Source organism: Lactuca virosa, chromosome 5, assembly GCF_052849685.1.
Source record: "Lactuca virosa cultivar CGN04683 chromosome 5, Lactuca_virosa_CGN04683_v6, whole genome shotgun sequence".
Classification (NCBI taxonomy): domain Eukaryota; kingdom Viridiplantae; phylum Streptophyta; class Magnoliopsida; order Asterales; family Asteraceae; genus Lactuca; species Lactuca virosa.
This window is the reverse complement of record NC_136430.1, coordinates 323,042,959-323,065,999: the sequence shown is the minus strand read 5'-3', so window position 1 is coordinate 323,065,999 and position 23,041 is coordinate 323,042,959. Positions and strand designations below refer to the sequence as shown.

The 23,041-nt window shown below is 34.5% G+C and overlaps 1 protein-coding gene and 5 non-coding genes across 6 annotated transcripts; all 6 read right to left on the bottom strand.

The window, feature by feature from the left end:
- Positions 1–543: 543 nt before the first annotated feature.
- On the bottom strand, positions 544–615 carry TRNAP-UGG (transfer RNA proline (anticodon UGG)). The gene has a single exon. It is a non-coding gene; the product is annotated as a tRNA-Pro (tRNA).
- A 1,655-nt stretch (positions 616–2,270) lies between these two features.
- TRNAP-UGG (transfer RNA proline (anticodon UGG)) lies at positions 2,271–2,342 on the bottom strand. The gene has a single exon. It is a non-coding gene; the product is annotated as a tRNA-Pro (tRNA).
- A 1,539-nt stretch (positions 2,343–3,881) lies between these two features.
- TRNAP-UGG (transfer RNA proline (anticodon UGG)) lies at positions 3,882–3,953 on the bottom strand. Its single transcript has one exon. It is a non-coding gene; the product is annotated as a tRNA-Pro (tRNA).
- A 2,140-nt stretch (positions 3,954–6,093) lies between these two features.
- TRNAP-UGG (transfer RNA proline (anticodon UGG)) lies at positions 6,094–6,165 on the bottom strand. The gene has a single exon. It is a non-coding gene; the product is annotated as a tRNA-Pro (tRNA).
- A 1,055-nt stretch (positions 6,166–7,220) lies between these two features.
- On the bottom strand, positions 7,221–7,292 carry TRNAP-UGG (transfer RNA proline (anticodon UGG)). Its single transcript has one exon. It is a non-coding gene; the product is annotated as a tRNA-Pro (tRNA).
- A 3,001-nt stretch (positions 7,293–10,293) lies between these two features.
- On the bottom strand, positions 10,294–12,070 carry LOC145112059 (large ribosomal subunit protein uL2mz, N-terminal part-like). The gene is made up of 2 exons (XM_079048271.1): positions 11,912–12,070; positions 10,294–11,372 (listed from the first exon to the last, which is right to left on the bottom strand). Exons 1-2 carry the CDS (start codon positions 12,012–12,014, stop codon positions 10,435–10,437), a joined length of 1,041 nt encoding a protein of 346 aa, XP_078904397.1. The 5' UTR covers positions 12,015–12,070; the 3' UTR covers positions 10,294–10,434.
- Between the last annotated feature and the right edge of the window lie 10,971 nt (positions 12,071–23,041).

The following is a 23,041-nucleotide window of genomic DNA, read 5'->3' as shown; positions in this document are numbered from 1 at the left end:
ATAAACGAAAGCATGATACTATGATACATATTTTAATCAAAGTCTGTTGCTATTTCATACATTTAACCCAAAAATAGAAAATTGGGGGCATTCTGAGAATTGAACTGGGGAGCTCTCGCACCCAAAGCGAGAATCATACCACTAGACCAAATGCCCATTTTGTTGATTGAGACTTTTGTTGCATTTATACCCATTCATACTTTATGCACTTTGCTAATTAATTATATAAATGCAGTAAGTACATAATAGAAAGAAAAAAAATAAGTGGTAGCATTAAGATATCTTATTTTGGTAATAAAATTACATCTTTTCAAGATTTTCTGCTGGTGAGTTGCATTTATTAACAAAAGAATCTTTTTAGATCTACAACCACATGTTTGTAATATATAATATCCCTTCAGTTGGTAGATTGTTTTTTTTTTTTTTTTCCCAGAAGTCCTAGTTGACTTTAAGCTATAGAGTAATAGAATAAGAAATTTAATTAAATAGTATCAACAAAAAAAGTAATATGAAAATGTATTGATCATGTTGAAGAAAAAGATTGGGGCATTCCGAGAATCGAACTCGGGACCTCTCGCACCCAAAGCGAGAATCATACCACTAGACCAAATGCCCACTTCCTTCATTTATCTATCTCTTTGTTCTTATTTCTTATCACTTTGGTTGAATAAATAATGAGTTTAAGGACTTTACATTGTTTGAAGTGTGTTTGAGGTGCTTCTACATATGATTTTAGATTTCTATGTTTCATACTCCTGTGTAGAATCAATGCAATTTTATACCTTAATACATCATGCACATGTGATTCATCTTCGTGCACTTTCTTTCATTCATGTTGGATTTTATATATTTTTTGCTTTAGTATGCAAAAGGGTTCAACTTATTCCCACATGGTGAAACATAAAACAGAAATTAGGATAATTAATGTTCCTTACAAAAAAGCTTGAAATTTTAATAATATGGGAATAAGGAATTAAACATAATTACTAAGCTTACCATGTTAGTTAGTAATAAACATAAAGTATTATTGAAAGCAAATCATATATTACTACTAGGTCTAGATAAAAATGTTTGAGACGCTTGAAATGAGATGAGATTACCCTTGTATGTGACCTTTTAAGACCGGCTTTTTTAACATTTTGTATTTTTTTTCTTTGTATTGCATTATTCAAAATACACTTGCAGTTTTATCCTTGTTTGTGATCTATACTAGAAGAAAAGTAGGAACAGGTGACAAAGAATTTATGTTTACTTTGCCAAAAAAAAGTAACTTTATTGTGGTTCATATGTTTTCTTTATTTGTCCTACTAAGGGGCATTTTGGACAATTAATCACTAGTCAAATAACTTTTATTTTTGCTTAGGCGGTGGAGTGGATCAGAAAACTGCAATTTTAAGTTGTGCATGATTAATTATTATGTTAGTGAAGGTTCTTGTGTAGTATTGTTTGCATATTTTGAGAGAGATGATAGATAATGCTGCAAAATATAAATATTTATTGTAAGATTACAAGTAAATGAAGTGCTGCAATGATATTGTAACTTGTAAGATGAAGAAAGGGACATAAATCTGATACTAATCTGGCATTAGAGAATGTTAAGATTACTTGGGAGGAATAGGATAGTATATTTTAAATTTTTAAAAAAAAAGGACAAAAGGATAACTTCATTTAAAAAAAAAAGGAGAATAATTTTAATAGGTAGATATCAATGTACTTAAATGCTTCATGTCCATCTTCCTTTCATATTCTGATCCATATTATTACAGCTGTCCTAACAGTAATAATAAATTGCACTATAATTAATATGTGGTTTCATCAGTTATTGGATTTTGTCAAAAGAAGATCATATTACTTTATATACCAATGGCTTTTCATGATTCTATCAAGTCATTTATTTATTTTTTCGCTTTGTATTTACTTGTTCTGGTAATGAAGTTACATATGGTTTTCATGAAGTTGCATCTTTTTATGATTTGTGCATAAATAGCAAATGTATATATATATATATATATATATATATATATATATATATGCTGTGAGTCCAACTTACTGATAAAGAATCTTTTTAAGATCTGCTGACACATGTTTGTTTGTGGGGCTGGGATATAAAACAATATCCAGTTTAGTTGGTAGATTTGTTTCAAAAAGTCTTGACTTGACTTTAGTTTATATTCAGTAGTGGACTATATATCAAATTGAGTATTATAGTGGCATTTAAAAAATAATTTAATATAAAGTGAGTTGATTTAGTTGAAAAAAAAAGAAGGGAAGGGGCATTCCGAGAATCGAACTCGGGACCTCTCGCACCCAAAGCGAGAATCATACCACTAGACCAAATGCCCATTCTGTTGTTAATACTATACCATTTTTATACCCATTCATACTTTATGTAATTATTTACATGCCATACACACACAACAAAATAAATAAATAATTGCTAGAATAAAGATATCTTATTTTGGTAGACATTTGCACATGCTCACCATGTTGGTGCCTAAAAGCATCTTCACAAAGAATATTGTATAGTTACGTATTTGCTTACTCTGGTAATGAAGTTACATATGCTTTTCATGATGCTGCGTCATTTCAATATTTCTGCATATTAGCAAATGTATCTATCTGCCCATGAGTTGGCATTCATTGTCTGAAATATGTGACACTAGTCAACTTTGACGTGCTTCCACTTCCACATATGTTTTTTGGAGTTTTATTTTTTTTCTACACGACTCTCATGTAGAATGCACTACTGGAATGGAACCGAGTGACCATAATTTGATTTGAGGCTACAGTGAGTGAGTGAGTGTGTGAATTAAGGTTTTCACTTGCTGTCCTACTACTCCTAAGTTGGCTTATGTCATATCTTTGGAAAGCTCATTTTGAAATTGGAACCATATCTATTTCTTAATTCTAATAGTGAAAGATTACAAGTTCTGGGCAGATACTTATTATGCTAATCTTCAAACCAGTCTAGTGTGGTTTCCTTTAATCGCTGTATAGTTTTTTTTTGGTTTATGTGGAAGTAGCTAGAATGCTGTAATAGTATCTGCTGCTTTTAGCTTTTATTGCTAGTATAGTATCTGCTTTCTGCTGCCTTTATTTAACCCAACATTCTTTTTTCACCACCAATCCATTGTGGGATCTCATTTCATATATGTATCTATTTGGGGTTTGTTGTTGCGTGGTGTAAGAGAAATAAGTGAAAGTAAGATGCTATACCACACAACTAAATGAAAGTTGGTTGCTATTTCATGCTTTTAACCCTAAAATAGAAAAATGATTAAAGTGTGTGTGGGGCATTCCGAGAATTGAAGTCGGGACCTCTCGCACCCAAAGCGAGAATCATACCACTAGACCAAATGCCCATCTTGTTGTTGATGCTATTGCATTTATAGTCTTTTACTTTATGCAGCTAGTTGATTATATATATGCAGAAAGTAAAGTACATAATAGAAGTAAAAATAAAAAAGTGGTAGCAGAAAGATATGTAATTATTGGTATGCAGTTGCACATTTTCACCAAGTAAGTTGGTGCCTAAAAGCATCTTCATAAAGAATACTGTTCATTTACATTACATATTTGCTTATTCTGGTAATGCAGTTACATATGCTTTTCATGAAGTAGCATTTTTTCATATTTAATGCATAATTATCAGGCAGAAGTAATTGCTGATGAGTCCAATTTTCTGATAATGAAGCTTTTCAGATTTGCAAGGACATGTTAATTTGTTGGGCATATAATATTTTATTTAGGAGGTAGAGTTGCTTCCCCACGTCCATAGTTGACTTTACTTTATATTAAATGTAGAATATCATATTAAACAAAATATTGGCACTTGATTTTTCTTTATTATAGAATGAATTGATTATGTTGAAGAAAAAATTGGGGCATTCCGAGAATCGAACTCGGGACCTCTCGCACCCAAAGCGAGAATCATACCACTAGACCAAATGCCCACTTCCTTCATTCATCTGTTTTTTTTTTTTTTTTTATTTCTTATCACTTTGGTTGAATAAATAATGAGCTTAAGGATGTTACATTGTCTGAAGTGAGTGAGACATGTGAGTTTGAGTTGCTTCTACATTTGATTTTAGACTTTTTTTTATGTTTTATAGTCCGGTGTAGAGTCATTGCAACCACCGAGTGAAAGTAGTTTTGAAAAGCTAACCATTTAGTCTAGCATAATTTCTACCATCTGACATCTTAACCTTAGAACTCGAGTTTGTTCTTCTAATCTCCTCAACCTATGACCAAAGTCTAGCATGGTGTTCTATTATTACCCTACCTTCAATGAGACTCAAAACATGTTTTTTAGCCCTCCCACATTGACCAACACTAACCTCAATGCCAAACTTCTTTGTAATCAATCTCTAATCTTAGTCATTATCTGCTTGTGCAAGATTTCCTTGGTTTAGTGAAACCTAATCCAAACATAGGTTACAATGGAACCCAACTTCAAGCTCCTTGCAAAATTATAGAATCCAAGTATAGGTTTCAAATCTTATTCCCAAAACATGTTTTGCTTTTTCCAATGTAGGGATGCATTGAAAATGGAATAAACTTCAACCAGGGGATCTATCTCACCTTTTCCATCTAAAAACTGGTCTCATCATCAGATTCATTGTTTTCTTCTTCTTCTTCAACTGGATGGGGGTTTGCAACATGACACAACTTACTCAAAAATGAGTCGGTGTTTGGCTTGTTCATACAACTTATTTCATCATCAATCTCAATGGCAACAGACAAATTGTCTCATTACCTTGACCCTTAATAATTGATTAGTGTTCTTCTTGACTCACAACTTCTTCCCTGTCCTCTTCAAACCAATCTTCTAAATAGTCACTAAAATGGTCAACATACATATATAGCTATTTGACCTCTATTATTATACCCATTTTCGAGAAAAATAACATAATCAAGATCATATTTTATAATACACAGTTGTAGTGTAGGTGCATAGAAATAAAGGCTTTCACACGTTTCTCTTGCAATAGTTGGATAAATGATAGACATTCCATGCAGTACATATGATAGAGAATGGATGTTATATAAACATAGGGGGAAAGTGGAGGTACCAAATTGTAATATCTATTACATTCTGTTTTGCAGAATCATCCCTAGACTAGCATAAATAACAATAGCAATAGCAGTATTTGATCTTTTAGTACACAACGTTAGCTTGGGCAGGAGGTCATCTCTATCTCTTTGGAGAACTTTTCTGATATAATCATTTGATTATCTTCTCTGAATTGTTCTATTTTCATTCCATTGAATGATTTACAAACAACTTTCTAGATCTATCATCTCATGTTTTAGTTTCATTCATCTGTTATTGCATTTTGGTTTCTATCAACATGCCTACAAAGTTTATATCCGTTAAGTTCATTACAATGCCATGAGAATAGGAGAAAGGGTAACGCACAAACATTCCTTGTAAGTTAACATCAACTTTTAGGTACCAAACATACCCAAATTGCCGTACATTCTACATAAAAAGGTTATTGCTTTAGAGAGATGAAAATACGGTTTTTGAGTAAAAACAACGAACAAATGTAATATTTAAGTTAACAAACGTACGATGTTTATCAACACAAAAACCCACTATGTGTTTTCTCTTGTTCTTGAGAAAGAGAATGTTTTCCATGTTAATTATCACACATGGCTAAAAGTATCAACCAAAATGCCACATGGCTTGATAATGCACACTTTACTTTTCGGCCCTTAGTATTATTATTCATTGCTTAACTTTTGTAACATTACTGTTGTGTAGGATCTATGATCTTATGCAATTATTGTGTTGCTAATCGGTTGTTGAACTATAAATCAAATTATTTACTTTGCCAAATAAACTAACTTCATTGTGGCCCATATGTTTTCTTTAATTTGGAAGATTATTGTTTTAATGCAGGTAATTTTTTTAGGTTAATACTGCTGCAAAATATTGTAAGATTAAAAAACAGAAATCTTGTCAGATTACAACTAAATTTTGCAATATGGTAAGATTAAGAGACATAAATCTGACAAGATTTCAATTAGATCTGCCATTAATTTGAAGTTTAAAAAGGACAAAATAAGCAGAAAAAAATATTTTAACTTGGGGCATTCCGAGAATCGAACTCGGGACCTCTCGCTCCCAAAGCGAGAATCATACCACTAGACCAAATGCCCATGTGGCTTCATTTATCTGTCTCTTTGTTCTTATTTCTTATCTTTTTGGTTGAGTAAATTATGAGCTTAAGGACTTTACATTGTCTGAAGTGTGTTTGAGGTGCTTCTACATATGGTTTTAGATTTCTATGTTTCATACTCTTGTGTAAAATCAATGCAGTTTTATACCTTAATACATCATGCACATTTGATTCATCTTTGTGCACTTTCTTTCATTCATTTCGTATTTTATATATTGCTTTAGCTTGCAGAAGAGTTCAACTTATTCCCAATGGTGTAGTAAGCATTTAAACATAATTACTAAGCTTACTATGTTAATTAGTAATAAACACAAACTAGCTATTTAACATAAAGTATTATTGAAAGGAAATGATATATTACTGCTAGTTGAAAATGCATGAGATGCTAAACAAATGTTTGAAGTGAGATGAGATTAGCCTTGTATGTGCCTTTAAAAACTGGCTTTTAACATTTTTTTCTTTGTATTGGATTATTCAAAATGCAGTTGCAGTTTTATCCTTTTTGTGACCTTTAAGACTGTTTTCTTTATATGTCCTTCGAAGGGGCATTTTGGACAACTAATCACTAGCCAAACAACTTTCAATTTTTCCTTAGGCAGTGGAGTGGATTAGAAAACTGCAATTTTAATTTGTGCATGCAGGTATTTTTGTAGGATTGCTTGGCTTGCATATTTTTATGATTTATACATCATAATAATAAATTACACTGGTTTCATCATATGAAGTTACACATGGTTTTCATGATGTATGTTGCATCTTTTTATGATTTCTGCATAATTATCAGGCAGAAGTAATTGCTGATGAGTCCAATGTACTGATATAGAATCCTTTCAGATCTGCAGGCACATGTTTGTTTGTGGGGCAGTTATATAAAATAATATCCAGTTTAGTTGGTAGATTTGTTTCCAAAAGTCTTGAGTTGACTTTAGTTTATATTAATAGTAGACTATATAACAAACTAAGTATTGTAGTGGCATTTCAAAAATAAATTAATATAAAATGAGTTGATTTTGTAAAATAAAAAAGGAAGGAATGGGGGCATTCCGAGAATCGAACTCGGGACCTCTCGCACCCAAAGCGAGAATCATACCACTAGACCAAATGCCCACTCCCTTCATTTATCTATCTAATCTGTTTGTTTGTTTTATTATCACAATATATAATTGAAATGGTAAAGTTTCCATTTTTGGTTGCTGCAAAAATGCAATGTTTCCTTCTTTGGGTAAGTTTGAATACACACTTTGTACTTATTCACCTTCTATCGGGGATGTAGGTTAGTTTGAAGCTTAATTGAGTATCAACCTGATTTTTGAATTGATATTTATGTTTTGGAGTTGGCTGGAAATGCTGCAAGAAGTCTAAGGATCATACCAGTCCAACACATGTTTTGTTAACAGGCTGTGAGAATTGAAATGATGAAGAGCTTGGAAAGCTTCTTGCCCATGGTGGTGTTCTTCCACACATATCTTCTATAAGAAACTCAATTAAACGTGAAATTTTTGTTGCAGCTTGTATACGATGTTTGTAGGTTTAAATGCTTGGCTTTGAGTATATATTTTTTATACAGTTATATTGCATTTGAAGAGCCAGAAGTTGTATCTATTATTTGTGTAACATATCTATAACAATCTTGTGTTTTCTAATTTTAGTTAAATGGTGAGTGTTTGTTGTCGGAAAATCTTCTCTATTCTAATTTTTATGTTGTTTAGTGATTTCCATTTTCCATGGGGGTTGGTTTTATCATATATATGTTAAAAATCGTCATGACTTATCCTCTTTAATAAATGAAGATTTTTTTGCCACATGTCATATTCTCCTTCATTTTGACACTTGTCATTTTGTGAGAATTGTAGAAATTTTATTTTCCACTTGTCATTTTTTAGGGATTTCCATTTTCTTAAAATAAAATTCATAAAATTGTAATGGGTTCTATAAGGAAATAAAATCATCTATTAATTTGGCAATAAATTCTCATAAATACTTTAAACGATTTAATTTCTTTTGCAAATTTTCAAAAGATTACATTCTGTTATGTAAAGTATTACATTATAAAATATTTTATATTTATATATTGATATTAAATTTTTATTTTTAATAAACCCGTGTAATACACGGGTCTCACATCTAGTATTGCTAATATTATGGCTTGACTTATTTTGTTTTCTATTCTTTGCACTTGTTGAAAATTGAAATGAAGAGAGAAATAGAGATGTAAAAAGCTTCAAGTGGTTGGCTTTGAGTGTAACAAAGTTATTATGTTTTCACTTGATTGATGATAGTTTGATAACGAAGACAAATTTGGATATTAAATAAAAGGGGTGCTTGATGAACTTTTGATGATATGCATATTTGAAGTTGTGAACATTATGATGTAAACTATTGTTATTAATTGATGATGGTCTTTTTTTTTTCTTTGAACCCCTTTTTATTTTTATTATTAATTGGATTATGTAGGACTCATGTTCAAAATGCAATTTCTTTTATCGAAATCCAAATAATTGATATAAAGCTACTCTCTAAATTTGGAGACTAGCAACATGCAAATGACATCGGCTCGGGATTTGAAAATTAAAGATATGGAAAAGTACATGGATCATGCTTGTCTACATGTCACAAATGTTTTGAATTGGAGAAAATAAACTCAAAATTATTAAGGGTGTGTTTGGTTGTGGAAATTTTCCAGTTTTTTAGGAAAATTTTCCAAGAAAAACGAAAATTTTGAAAACGCGTTTGATTCGTTCAATTTTCCAAAGTTTTCTAAGAAAATGAAAATTTTCAGTTTTACAAATTGTATGTAAACTAGAAAAGTGATTTTTACAGTTTTCCAAAGTTTTCCAAATTTCTAAGATGAAAAATGAAAACTCCACCGGTTCCAACCAAACGCATTTTCATTGAAAACTAAAAATGAAAACTCAACTCTATTTTCTGAAAACATTTCCTTAGAAAATGAAAACAGTTTTCCACAACCAAACGCACTCTTAGCCGTTTTCTGGAAAAATTTTCCAAGAAAAACGAGAATTTTGAACACGCGTTTAGTTCGTCAATTTTTCGAAATTTTTCACGGAAAATGAAAATTTTCCGTTTTCTAAAATTACAAAGAAGTTGGAAATTTTTGGAAAACCAATATTTATTGTTTTCCACATTTTTTTAATTCCAAAATTTTTCTAAAATATAAACACACTCTCATTCCCACCTCTACACCTCCAACCCACCACACCCCTACCTACCCACTCCCAAGCCCACCCCTACAAACACACAACTACCCCCCCCCCCCCCCCCCCCCCCACAAACATACACACACACACACACATAAACAGAGACCCACCCCAATCCCCCTCACACCCCCACAAACACACACACACACACACCCACCCACAAATACACACCCACCCCAACCCCACTCACACTTACACCCACACATACACACACATCCACACCCACCCCCATCCCTATAAACACACACACACACACACACACACACACACCCAACACCATTACCACAATCACCGACCTACCATCACCAGCATCACCACCGCCGCCGCAATCACCACCACCGCCGCCGCCACCACCACTACCTTTCATCACCACCGCCGCCATAACCACCACCACCGCCGCCATAACCACCACCACCGTCGCCATCATCGACACCACCACTGCCCCCATCCCCATCCTACCACCGCTACCGTTTTCTAAACGATAGAAATATACACATCTAAACGCATTTTCTAATTTTCTAAAACTAAAAATGAAAAATGAATAAGTTTTAACTAAACGCGTTTTCTAAATTTTGCAATGAAAACTGAAAACAAAAAACGAAAACTGAAAAGGGAAAACGAAAAACGGAAGATGAAAACTGTTTTTCCATAACTAAACGCAACCTAAGTTTTTGCTCATGTATTGACAATTTCCATTTGATGAAATTTGTATTTTAATGGAATAAAGTTGCACCTTGTGGTAACATATAAATTGTACTATTGCCCATATTGGCAACAGTTTTTTTATAAACAAATATGATTTCATGATATCTTGAGGGAAGTAATGATATTCATGTGACATTGCTTTGTATTTAGACTGATGAAGATGAGTAATACGGGCTCAAGAGAGAATGTAACAAATGAAAAAGATATTATGAATCAAAACCATCTTGAGATCATTGTTGTGCATTATATCTCAAGAAACTTTCATAAAACTAAACAAACATACAATCCTATCCTCATCAAAAGAAAGCAAATCATCAGCATCTTCAATGTCAATATCTATGCAACAATAACTCATCATTTGATCGTTGTTTAGTCAAATCACAATTCATCACCATCTTCCCAGCTTCCATTTGATGTGTAGCCAATATATAACTCACAGCTGAACAATCCACTCCAAATTTCCCATCTTTTTTCTCCTTTTCCATTTCTTTCACCTTTGACTTTGACTTTGACTCATTAACAAGCCCTAAAATGGCTTGTTGCCTCAAACTCCCCCAAGAAACAGCTGCTTTTCGTTTCATCTTATGTCCCCACACAACACTCTCCTTGTCCCACTTCTTTACCTCATTAAGCAATAAACTTTCATTTTCTTTCACATCATCTTTCATTCTTGGAACAAAAAATTCCGGTTTCGCCCCTGCTAATGCCATTCTTGGGATACCCAAGGAATAAGGTAAAGGGGCATTATGTCTTTTCCCATTTGAAGATGAAAAAGCAGATAAGAAAACGTCCTTCACATCTGTCATGTGGGTTCCTGTTTGACTTTGACTTTGACTACACAAGGTAGGAAGGCCAATCACTACATGATCTGTTTTAGGTCTTAAAGGTTCCACCTTTCTATCTTCTACAATCCCTGGTATTGAAGAGAATGAAAACTGACCTTTCATGGTTATGGAAGGTAAGATCTTGGGAGGTGGGGTGAAGTTTATCTTTGCTAGTGTGTTGACTTTTCTCGGGCAGTCAATGGCTGCCCCTTCGACCCATCGGACTACTGCGATCCGTGAAGTGCGATTTGGGTCGTATTCGATTCTTTCAACAACACCTACTGATGAAGTGTTGCGTTTTAGATCAATTGTTCTTTGTGACCGTTTTGCCCCTCCCCCTCTGTGGAAAATTGTGATTCGACCCTTTGAGTTTCTACCAGCTGACTTGTCTTTGCCTGAAACGAATTGCCTAAGTGGCCTTTCAGAGCTCACACTTTGAGCACCTGTAGGAATATAATATCTTATTAGCATCAACACTGGTTTTGGTTGTGTTTGGATAAACAAATTTTAGATAACAAAACAATCAACACAAAGAGAAGGCACTATTGATTGAAGCTAATACAGATTCGATCTTCCAAACCTAGTTGTTTCACTATCGACTTTATTGTGTAATCAACACAACAAAATGAATGTGGGTGGCAACTTTTTTCTCCAAAAGCATCAAATAAAAAACTACACAATTTGGTATATAGACCTGGTTGATCATCTTCAGCAAAGCAAAAGGGGCAGACATTCCATCTGATACACTGAGTTTCAATGTCAACTCAAAGCCTCGAACTGCAATCTCAGTTACAAAACTCCGTCATAATACCAAGTTAGATTTTTATTGAACGATCGAAAACAATACAATTGGGTGTTGTGTACGCAATTCGATAGAAATTTACATTCCGACATGGATTTCAACCTTCAATAAGCTTTAATTTTCGAAATTCATCTGCGTTCAATATGAAAATTTTAAATCAAAATTTGAATATAAACTTACGGCTGATAGAGTGCTTGGATCTCGTCTGAGAGCTGCTGATCATCGAAGAAAACAAAGAACGGGATCCATTAACAGCTCGTCGACAATATGAGGAGAATGCCATTTTCGATTACACCAGTGGCAAGTCAAGGTGTTCGTTCCCTAGGTTTATTTGTTCGCCTTCTTTTAAAATGATGACAAAACTTCATTAATGGTGTATCCAAAATCTAAAGTTTAGTCCTAAACTCAAAATACCTCATAGATGGTCCTTGTGGTTTCAAAATTTTTAACAAACAATCCCTTAGCCACATAAAAAGATTAATATGTCATTTCTATTTCTTTTTAGTATTAATTTTACCTAATCCTATTTAAAAAAAATAGAAAGACAAAATAAATAATTCATTGGGCCCACCTGCTCTCTCTCTCTCTCTCTCTCTATATATATATATATATATATATATATATATATATATATATATATATATATATATATATATAAACATAAAAAATGCACATCGTCTTCTTCATCCGTTTGGGGATTTGGAGGAACGAATGAATCGGAAGCGATGAGAAGTTCCAATGGTGGTCATTCAAATCGCGAGGAGGGACAGAGTGGTCGATCTCCGGTGACCCTCTGAGGCTTTAACTTGCATCATCTCCGATTGAGAGCTAAGGGAACAGGTCTCCGTCTTCGTCTGTTCGGAGAAGCTGAAATCACTAATGGAAGGCTGCGATCAAGAAGCTTCGATGGTGGAGTGTGGTTCTGTAGTAGTTAAGCAGTCACGGGGGGGGGGGGGGGGGGAGGCGGAGGTGGCTAGGAAGAGGGAAGAGCAGCCGGTTTTTTCGATGAGCTCCTTCTCAGCTGATAGCTCACTCGTCGGAGCTGTGGCTTCAAATCACCAACAATAGGCGGAGAGATGAGGTGCTGGAGGTGACGGAGAACCAAGTGAGGATGGTTGGGGATTTGTAACAGCTCGCTAGTTTATCAGTTCTTCTTCCTCTCACTTCATCGAAGCCAAAATCGAGGACCACTGGAAACGAAGGGATGTTTTGAGTTGTTGATCGATAGGGAAGAATGAGGGAGGAAGGAGAGAAACTGAAACAGGGGCGACAGCCTTGGTTCGCCGGATTCTTTCCTCACGAACACCCCCACCTGCTGTTGTTTTCCATTCTTGCTTCTCCCTTCTCGATCAGACGAGGATCGAAGAACCTCCCTCGATTTCTGCCTTCGCTCGATTTCTGCTGGTGTTATTGTTGTTAGGATTGATTGTCGGAGCAAGAAAGGGAAAAGAGGGGTTGTTGGTTGAAAAACGGTGGCCAATGGTGGTGAAGGGAACGGGGGGGTTGTTGGTTGACAAACGGTGGCCAACGGTGGTGATTCACATTGGATACCGGTGGTTCTATGGCGGAGTAGTGGTGGAGCAGTGGTAGTGTTTCAAAATCAAGAGGCTTAGGCTATGAACTGATGTAAATGAAGTGCCCGTTTTTTTATCAGTCAAAGGGTGTTGGGGATTGAGTAGAAGAAGATAACAAAGACTTTCACGAGAGAGAGAGAGAGAGAGAGAGAGAGAGTGTGTGGGAGAGAGAGAGAGATGTGTGGGAGGTGGGCCCAATGAATCATTTGTTTTGTTTTTTTATTTTTTTAAATAGGATTATGTAAAATTAATTCTAAAAAGAAATAGAAATGACATATTAGTCTTTTTATGTGGCTAAGGGACTGTTTATTAAAAGTTTTGAAACCATAGGAACCATCTATAAGGTTTTTTGAGTTTAGGGACTAAAATTCAGATTCTGGGATACGACAGAGACTTTGTCTAAAATGATAAAGATTCTACGAGAAGAGAAAAAGTTTTTCCGATCATCCGCTAACGCCACGGGACTTGAATTTGGGCTAGGACGGTATAGCTAATAGCCATGGGCTTATTTGGGCTTCATCCTAATAAGACAATATCATTTTTTTTTAAAATTTTATTTCACTATAATTTTCTTATTAATACAATTATATAAATTTCTAAAACGTAATAGTTATAAAATCAATATTCCTTAACTACTTATAACATATATTCAAATATTAATACTAAATACTAAAATACTAATATAACATATTTTAGTTGTTACAAAAAATATGTTATATATCAATTGTTAGTACGATATAAACACTACTTGGATTTGACTCGGTCAAATTCATACACTTTGAAACCACTATTATAATTTACTGATTTGGTCTTATAGCATCCGATGTGTCTCTTACCGAGTCACGTAAAACGTTGTGACTAACTCCATTTGACATTGACTTAATCATATTTGAGTCAATCATTAATTATCAAACATCCTCAAAATATTATATATATATATATATATATATATATATATATATATATATATATATATATATATATATATATAGTTATAACTTACAAAAGTTTAGTGGCTGTTATCTGTTTTATTCAACCCGCCTTTATATTGTGAGTGACATCATCCTTAACGACCCCATCTTTATGGATCATAGATCCCAAGTACTTGAAGCCATCCTTCATTCGTTTGGACTTGCTCATTGATACATACTTCTATCACTTCATCATTTTGCAACCCATTAAAATTTCACCATAAATTATCAGACTTGGTTGTGTTGATCATAAGCCCCTTTTCTTCAAATGACGTCTTTCAGGTATCCAAACTAACATTAAGCTCACTTGTACTTTCCACATCCAAAACAATGTTGTTTGTAAAAAACATACACCATGACACCTCTCCTAGTACATCGTAAGATACATCGCCCATAATTAGGAAAATATATATAAATGCTAAATGTCGAACCATGATATAGCCTAATTCCAACAACAAAAGGCTATGTATCTCCGATACAATTCGGACGCATGTCGTAGATCGACAACACATTTCGCGTATGGATCTAACATAACACCATGAGACCCTTCTAGCTTCAAAAGTCCCCCGATTTGTTTCCATCTGAACACTATCGTGTGCCTTTTCCAGGTCAATGAACACCATGTGGAAATCCTTATTTCTTACTCTAAACTTCTTTATAAGGTGTCTAAGTAGGTAGATTTTCCTTAGTCGTGGACCTCACAGGCATGAAGCCGAATTGGTTTTCAGCTACTAATGTATCTTATATTATCTGAATCTCTAACACTGTATGATGTATACCAAATCTTAATTATATAGCTAATAAGTTTGATGCCTCTATAGTTGCCCAAACTTAGGGTGTTTCATTTGTTTTTATATACTGGTATCATAATACTAGATCTCCACTACTCATACTTCTTGTCTGCCTATAAGATTTTGTTAGAGGTTTGTCAACCAATTCACTTCATGCTCTCCAAGGCATAACCATACATTGATAGGGATATAGAAAATACGAGTTACCTACACTTATAGTGAATTATGACAATTTGTATAGTGAATCACATTTAGTAACAATTCTTCATGATAGTTAATATTTCAACTGATTTCAATATTATTCTAGCCATGTTTAATATAAAGGAATAAAAAGTGTAACTCAACGAATTATATATATATATATATATATATATATATATATATATATATATATATATATATATATATATATATATATAAATATGAAGACATGTGTTACATAGATAGACCAAGGGAACAAGCCAAAATGAGTACAAAACTTGTAATCTTTATAAGGGGTTGTTTGGTAGAATCTGAATTCTTAAAATGTATGAATTTCTAAGAGGGTCTGAATTTTTAATATCTGAAGTTTCAACATATTGTTTGGTAGGAAACTCTGAATTATTGTGCTGAATTATAAAAATGACTATTTTACCCTTTTGTGTTATCTTTTGCTGGATTCAATGTTTCTGTTTTATAAGCCAACTTTTAATAAAATAATAATAATAATGTCATAGTTTATTAATAAACTCATGGAACCTTTTTTTTCGGATTTTCCACATATATTTTTATATACTCAAATATATACATAAAATACATTTTAAGATGGATTTTTCAGGTGTCCTTTAATTTTGTTAAAGTAAATTACCATTTTTTATTGGTTTATTTTGCTTTCTTTATAACAGATAGCTTTATTAAATAACAAATACCAACCAAAGGTTCTAATCACAAAGCAAAAAACAATCACATAGATTTCTCCTAAACTGCGATTCATTTCTAAAGCTACAACAACTTACATTTATAAATCAAACAAAATAACAAGTAAAGGCTGCAAACAACACTCATGACTTTCATCACCCAACTTTGTAATGTTTATCCTCAACCTCAAGGTTCAATAACAAGTAAAGGATGCAAACAACACGCATCAAACACGATTAGAAGATGAGGGGAAAACATTACATTATCACAAAACGTTAACATAATTCACACACATCAACATGTTTAGAACTGATTCCAAAAAAAAAAAATCAACCCCAAACATCATATTCCAACAAACATTTAACCAAAATCAAACCATATTCCAACAACTTTTAGAACAATCAGAAGCACATCAACATGTTTAGAACCCATTCTAGCACTAAAATCAACCTCAAATACCATATTCCAGCAACATTTAGTATCAGGAAGCAAAGCATCAGATTTTAGGGAAGCAAAACATCAGATTTCAAGGAAAACATATGAATTCAGCAAGCAAAACTACACAACAATAATCTTGATTTCCTAAACAAGGCTATTCCAGAAAAAAAAACAACCACGTATCTAATTTCAATGGCGGAGGGAGCACAACAATACAACAGTTGTAGATCGGGTTCGAGAGGTAAGAGAAAGGGGGTGATGGTACGGATTAGAAAGGAAAAAAGAAGCAGAGGGCAAGGCATGTCTTTTGTTTAATTCAGATGTAATATTACATTTGAAATTTTAGGGAAATTGAGTAATCTAATCACAATTTGAGTTCTAGTTAACAAAACTAACCAAGTTTTTTTTTTAACTAACCACTTGGTCTGGAATGGCCCATTCCGGACCAGAAAAATGGCCCAAGCCCAATACTGTAGCCCATTGTTATATATATATAGGTCCCACACACAAAAATTCAGAATACACGTTCTGGATTTTGCAATTCTGAAGTTTGTTCTACCCAAATTTCTGACCTAGTTTTCAACATGGGTTCGTCAAACCAAGTGAGTTTTACTCTTTAAGTTAACAAGTATATGTATTTCAGAATGCGTAGAACACTCTGAAATATGATAAACAAGTCTACAATATCCATTTTTTGTATGTTCTTTTTGTTGTACATATATGAGACGCATGTAAGTATCTTATAGTGTGTTTAGGATCGATTTTTTTAGCCTGAAACAATGTTTTCTAGGGAATCCAGAAAGGGTCCACACACGTCAGTATGTATGAGGTCCAACAAACCTTCACCTCTTTCACAAGATCCTGTAAAAGGTGATTTTGTCATCTTTCCCAAAAGACAAGATTCACACATATCATCTGATTTTAGGTCAAATGATTTCAACACTCCATCCTTTTGGAGTTGGGCTATTCTTTTCTTGTTAATGTGTTCAAGACAACAATGCCACAAGCATGCCTTGTCCACACTATTAGACAAGTCAATATGAAAAACACTATTACCTAAGCTATCAACACAAGTCATTGTTTCATACACACCATCACAAGGAAAAGCTTCAAACATAAAAATGCCATTATTATAAACAGAACTTGAACCATTCAAATCATTAAAAGGATATAAAACCTTGTTTAAACAATGCATGAAATGAAATAATGTTTCGCATCATTTCTGACGAATAGCAAAAGTTCAATAAATCTAATCTAACATCATTACTAAGCAAAAGTTGATAAACTCCGATCTTGGTTACTGGTGAAGACTTTCTGTTTCCCATGATCAAGTTTATCCTCCCTCGATCCACCTCCTCACTTTCTTTTAGCCCCTGTAAATCAGAACAAATGTGAAAACCACATCCTGTATCAAAGACCCAAGAACGAGAAGATAATGAGTTATTAGAAGAAATAGTGTAAATACCTTCTGAAGATGGCTTCACTTTTCCATCATTGATGTCCTGTAGATACTTGGGGCAACTTCGTTTTCAGTGCCCCTTGTCATTGCAATAAATGCAATCAACATCCTTTGGATCAGAAACATGGGGAATGACAACATTAGGCTTGGCCTTTGGGCCACTTCCAGATGACCCGGCTTAGGCCTTTCCCTTCCAATTTTTCTTAGGAGGACCTTTCCTCTTTTTCCCCTTTCCATGTCAAATAGCCAAGACGGGGGCACTAGCAGGAGTGGAGGCTATACTTTTACCCTTCATTCCTGCCTCAACTGTCTGCAACAAGTTGTGCAATTGGGCCAACATCTGCTCGGTGTTGTTCAAATGGTAAGTTAGGATGAACTGACCATAACAATCAGGAAATGAGTTCAAGACCATGTCAATGGCCAATTCCTCATCAAAATGCACGTTGAGCTTGAACAAAAGCTCTATGTAGCATTGCATTCTTTGCACACGACTAACAACCGAGTCCCCATCCTTCATATTGCAAGCCATGAGTGATTTGACTACCTCGAACTTCTCTTGACGGGCTTGCTTATGGTACTTTTCCATGAGGTCCTTGTTCATCTCAAAGGGCCAGTAGTCCTCATAGTAACTCTGCAATTCTGAAGACATGGTTGCGACCATGATGCAAGCCACATTGGTTGCCTCGTCATAATGCTTCTTGTAGGCAGCATATTCTTCGGGAGTGGCTTTGGTTTCATCAATCTCAATGAGCTCCTTCTCAAGGACATATTCTTTGTCTTCAAAGCCAAGCGCCATTTTGATATTGTGCATCCAATCATTATAGTTTGAGCCATCCATAACGACTTTGGAGAAAATTAAGAGCAAAGAGAAGTTGTGGTTGGAGGATGATGAAGCAGAAGTATTTCCAGGAGTAGACATCTGAAAAGAAAGATAATTTTAGTTAGATTTCAAGATACCTCAATATAATAACTCAAAGATATAATATTAAGGTTAGGATCCAACTATGAGGATTCACAACCTAGAAATGGGATGCCAAGATCCAAGTGCAAATTTCATAAAGGTAGGTAGGAGAATGACGATTCACCAATTCCACCATTAGACGAAATGAAATGAAGTGAAATTCCTAATTCTTTTTGAGATACATTGAAACTATTCAATGGCATGTTTTAATCTCGGATTATGCTCTTCTATTTGTGACTGGGATACCGAGGATCACAAACAATATGTGAATAACCATGCAAATGTGCTTGGTAGCGTCATTGTCTTTTTCATTACGACTCTTTACTGGTCCATATTAGTGTGTTGGTTAACCACACACGCTCCACTAACGACTTATCAAGTGTAATGTGCAATTTCATGGATTAGCATACAATTCACATTTTTCCTAAAGTAACTAGAGTTGAGATTTTGTAACAATAATGTTCTAGAGCTTTATTAATATCATTATACTTTTAATGAGATTAACTTGTCCTATCAAATCCGTTCTGCTAACGACTCTCCACTAATCAATGAAGCGGTGGGTGAGAGTGGACACCCATTCAACTACCATTTTATAGACAGTTTCCTTATACCCCCCCCCCCCCTTATAGACTAGCTTCGTGAATGAGGCATACTAGCGATTCGACTGACCAATTCTTATATATATATATATATATATAATATTTAACTTTTAATTATAATATATAAGGTGTGTTTTAAACTTTTTAAAACTTTAAGGTTTATATAATTTTTTTTCGAAAATTAAACTATTAATTTTTTAAATTTAAAATAAACCAAAAACTAGATTTAATAATTATCTATTAATTAACTTTTAATTAATTTATTAAATATTATGAGGATTATCTAATCAAATCAAACAATTAATTTAATCATAATCCTTAACCCTCTAGATTTTGAAAATTTAGGGTATAGGATAATTTCCTTATTTACCAATTATCCAATTAAGTAACAATTATCCAAAATAGGAACCCTAAAACCCTAAGGCTTTTTCGAAATCAAGGGAGGGAGGCTAGGGTTTTTCAAAACCCTAACCCTAATTTTGATTAGGGTTTATGGAGGCTAGGGTTTTTCGAAAACCCCTCAAACGAAAACCCTAAAAACGAAAACTTTGGCCTTTAGGGTTTAATAGCTATAAAACCTAATTTGCAATTAAACTATTATAACAATTCAATTTAAAACAAAACCAATGGCTCTGATACCACTGATGGGTTTTAGGTAAAACAAATAAAATAGAAATAAAATTCCTAAGTTTACATGCAACCTACTTTGGATCTATGTTTTAACTATCGAACATATAACTTTGAATTGCAAAACAAGAACCCTAAGGGAAGAAGCTATTTTCGAAAATAACTAGGAAGGGTTTTAGAATTGCATACCTTTCAATTTTTAAAGTAAACAATTGATAATCCTTAGATATTGATCTTCTTGGAAGCTTAGCACCACAATTGTCGTGCCTCTAATGGAATCACACCCAAGAGCTAGCAAGAAGGAAACTATAGAGAGAGGAGGAGGAGGGATGCAATTTTCGGGCCAGGGTTTCTCCAATGGAAGGGATGGCCGAAATTAGGAGCTAGGAGGCTCCTTAAATAGTCAAGGTAACTTAGCCCCAAAACTAGGGTTTAAGGGATAACCCTAGGATTCCCCTGCTTAGGGCCCAAGCAAATCCAGAAGCCTTATCCAAGGCCACTGGACGAATTAATTAGGGTTTCCCCTATGAATTTCATCCACCTCCTCTAAGGAGGTTTTGGAACATTCCTTTCAACTATTTAATAATTGCAAACTAGTTCATGTACTTTACAATTAACCCCAAAATTAATTCTAATTAATTCCTGGCTAACTATTAATTAAATATTATGATTTCTAATTAATATATTATTTTCATAACACATTAATAAATCATTTATATTAATTTATTAATCTTATAATAAATTAATTTCTCCCCTTTCATAATTGCCTTGTCCAATTGCTAGGTTTGAGGGCAACCCAAAAGGACTGTGCTGCTATCAATTTAAGTACATGCCAAATATAGTTATGGGCTTAGACACCTAATCCAACACATGATACTACACCTATCTTGTCGTCATTCCATCACGGGCCTAAAGATTCATGACCAGCACCATAGTGGCCTAAAGATACTCAACCATCAATCCACCGACTTGTAGGGACCTAATAAACATCCCTCTAAATGCTAACCAAAAACAACACATATCGTACCCTTCTATCACACAAAATTCCTTTCACAGTATAGTCTGTTACCAATGCAAAATCAAACAAAAACATGGTCGCACACAACCAGAGGATGAGATAGGCCGTTATACTCTTGTTCCAATTCAAAGGCTATAACCTAAATAAGAACCATGCCTATAGTTCGAACCAAGTGTCCTCATGCTATCATACTCAGTACACATATACTCGTCTTGACAATATCTAATGAACTTACTATAATACACACCCTCAAGAGAACCCAAAACCAAACCTGGATCTGCTGCATTCCTTTTTCCTCGTGACCTTACCCAAAGAGTGAAGTACCAGAAGGTCTAACAAAATGACGAATCTTAATCGTTAACATAAACATCCACATGAACGATCGAAATAAGATCCCACATCTTGATTGAAACTAAATAGATCCTACCAACATGTAACTAGCTCGATAAAGCTTCCAAGGTTATCTAGATATGTTGTTAAAACCATGGTCGGATTAATCCAAAATACCAACCCTTCCGTCGCGACATGCCAAAATTGGATTCTGTGCAGATCCAAAGCCACACCTGAAAAAATAAACAACCCTGCCTCAACATCCAAACTTCTAATAACCAAGGAAATCTGCTAAACCCGAGCCCGCTATGAACAATACTTCCATAACCAACAATTGGGGGTAACCAAACCAAGAAATCAAAATATACAATGTATATATTTTGAAAATGAACGAAATGAACAACGATCGGGAATGCATTGGAAACTACTCTAATGATTCTATTCAATGTTGAACAAAACCCGTGTGGAACTAAACATACCAAACTCTGAAGCTGATTTATTGATCATCAACTGCCTAGATTAGACTAAAGATATTAATCTATACAACGAGCTGACAAATCCCTCAACAACCAATTCTCAACCTGAACAAACCAAACACATCTCGATCTATTCATCAACATCCAAAAGGAACCATTGGCTACAACGAGCTCCTTATCCAACAGCTTCCTTGTCGCGAATACAACTCATGTATTCCTGAGCACACATCCAATGGCAACTTACTCTACACCCCCGACTTGACCAAATCTTGGACTAAAGTCTCGCATACCGGAACCACATATTCTCGTGACCTATTATTCCGAAACCAACTGTCCGAACAAATCGAGGATCTTTCCAACAGAAAACCCAGTTCTCCCCCATTTAGGGTTTGAACTACCACCAACTAGCATTGCAAACCGACCAAAACTTAAATCGGATCAACCAGATACATAACATTCTTGACCCTTGTAATGTATAAAAAATGAAAGATGATCTTCCAGATAAAGACCAAGCAAACTCAAAGAGATTTCGAACCTCAGATGGAGACCTCGGAAACCTTCCAATCATAACCACCTTTAACATCAAGAATCCCATGCAGATGCACAAACAATAATTCTGACAGTCCATTCATAACACCGACTTCCTATCTAAAAACAAATGGACCACTACATTCCTCGCCTGCAATTACCCAACCATCAGTTCATCGCGAGGATCATTCATAAATACTAAGGAAACATTTTCATAGCCGGGATACATCAGAGACAACAAAAGCTGTCGCCCCCAATTCACCTTCCTTGATCAACTAGAACAATTAAATATAACCAGATCTTAACTAAATTCTAAGAAAACATACCCTTGATCTAAACTCAAGGCAACCATACCACAAGAATCCTCTTATGCATTCCCACACTGCCATACTTACCTCTAACAATCCGCAACCATCTAGCTCATACTGGGTCTACATCTCAACTTTGAAAATCCTATATTTGCTCTTTCTTTCCTTTGGACACGGAAAGCTGGAAGAACATAACCATCATCGTAGATAGTGACATCTCAATCTCTCTTCCAATTATTTAGCCTCCGACTGCAATCCTTGAGACGATCTTCCCAATCGCTTCCTTCTTGAGTCCCACGACTCAACTGGCACTACCTCGAGCAAGACCCTCGA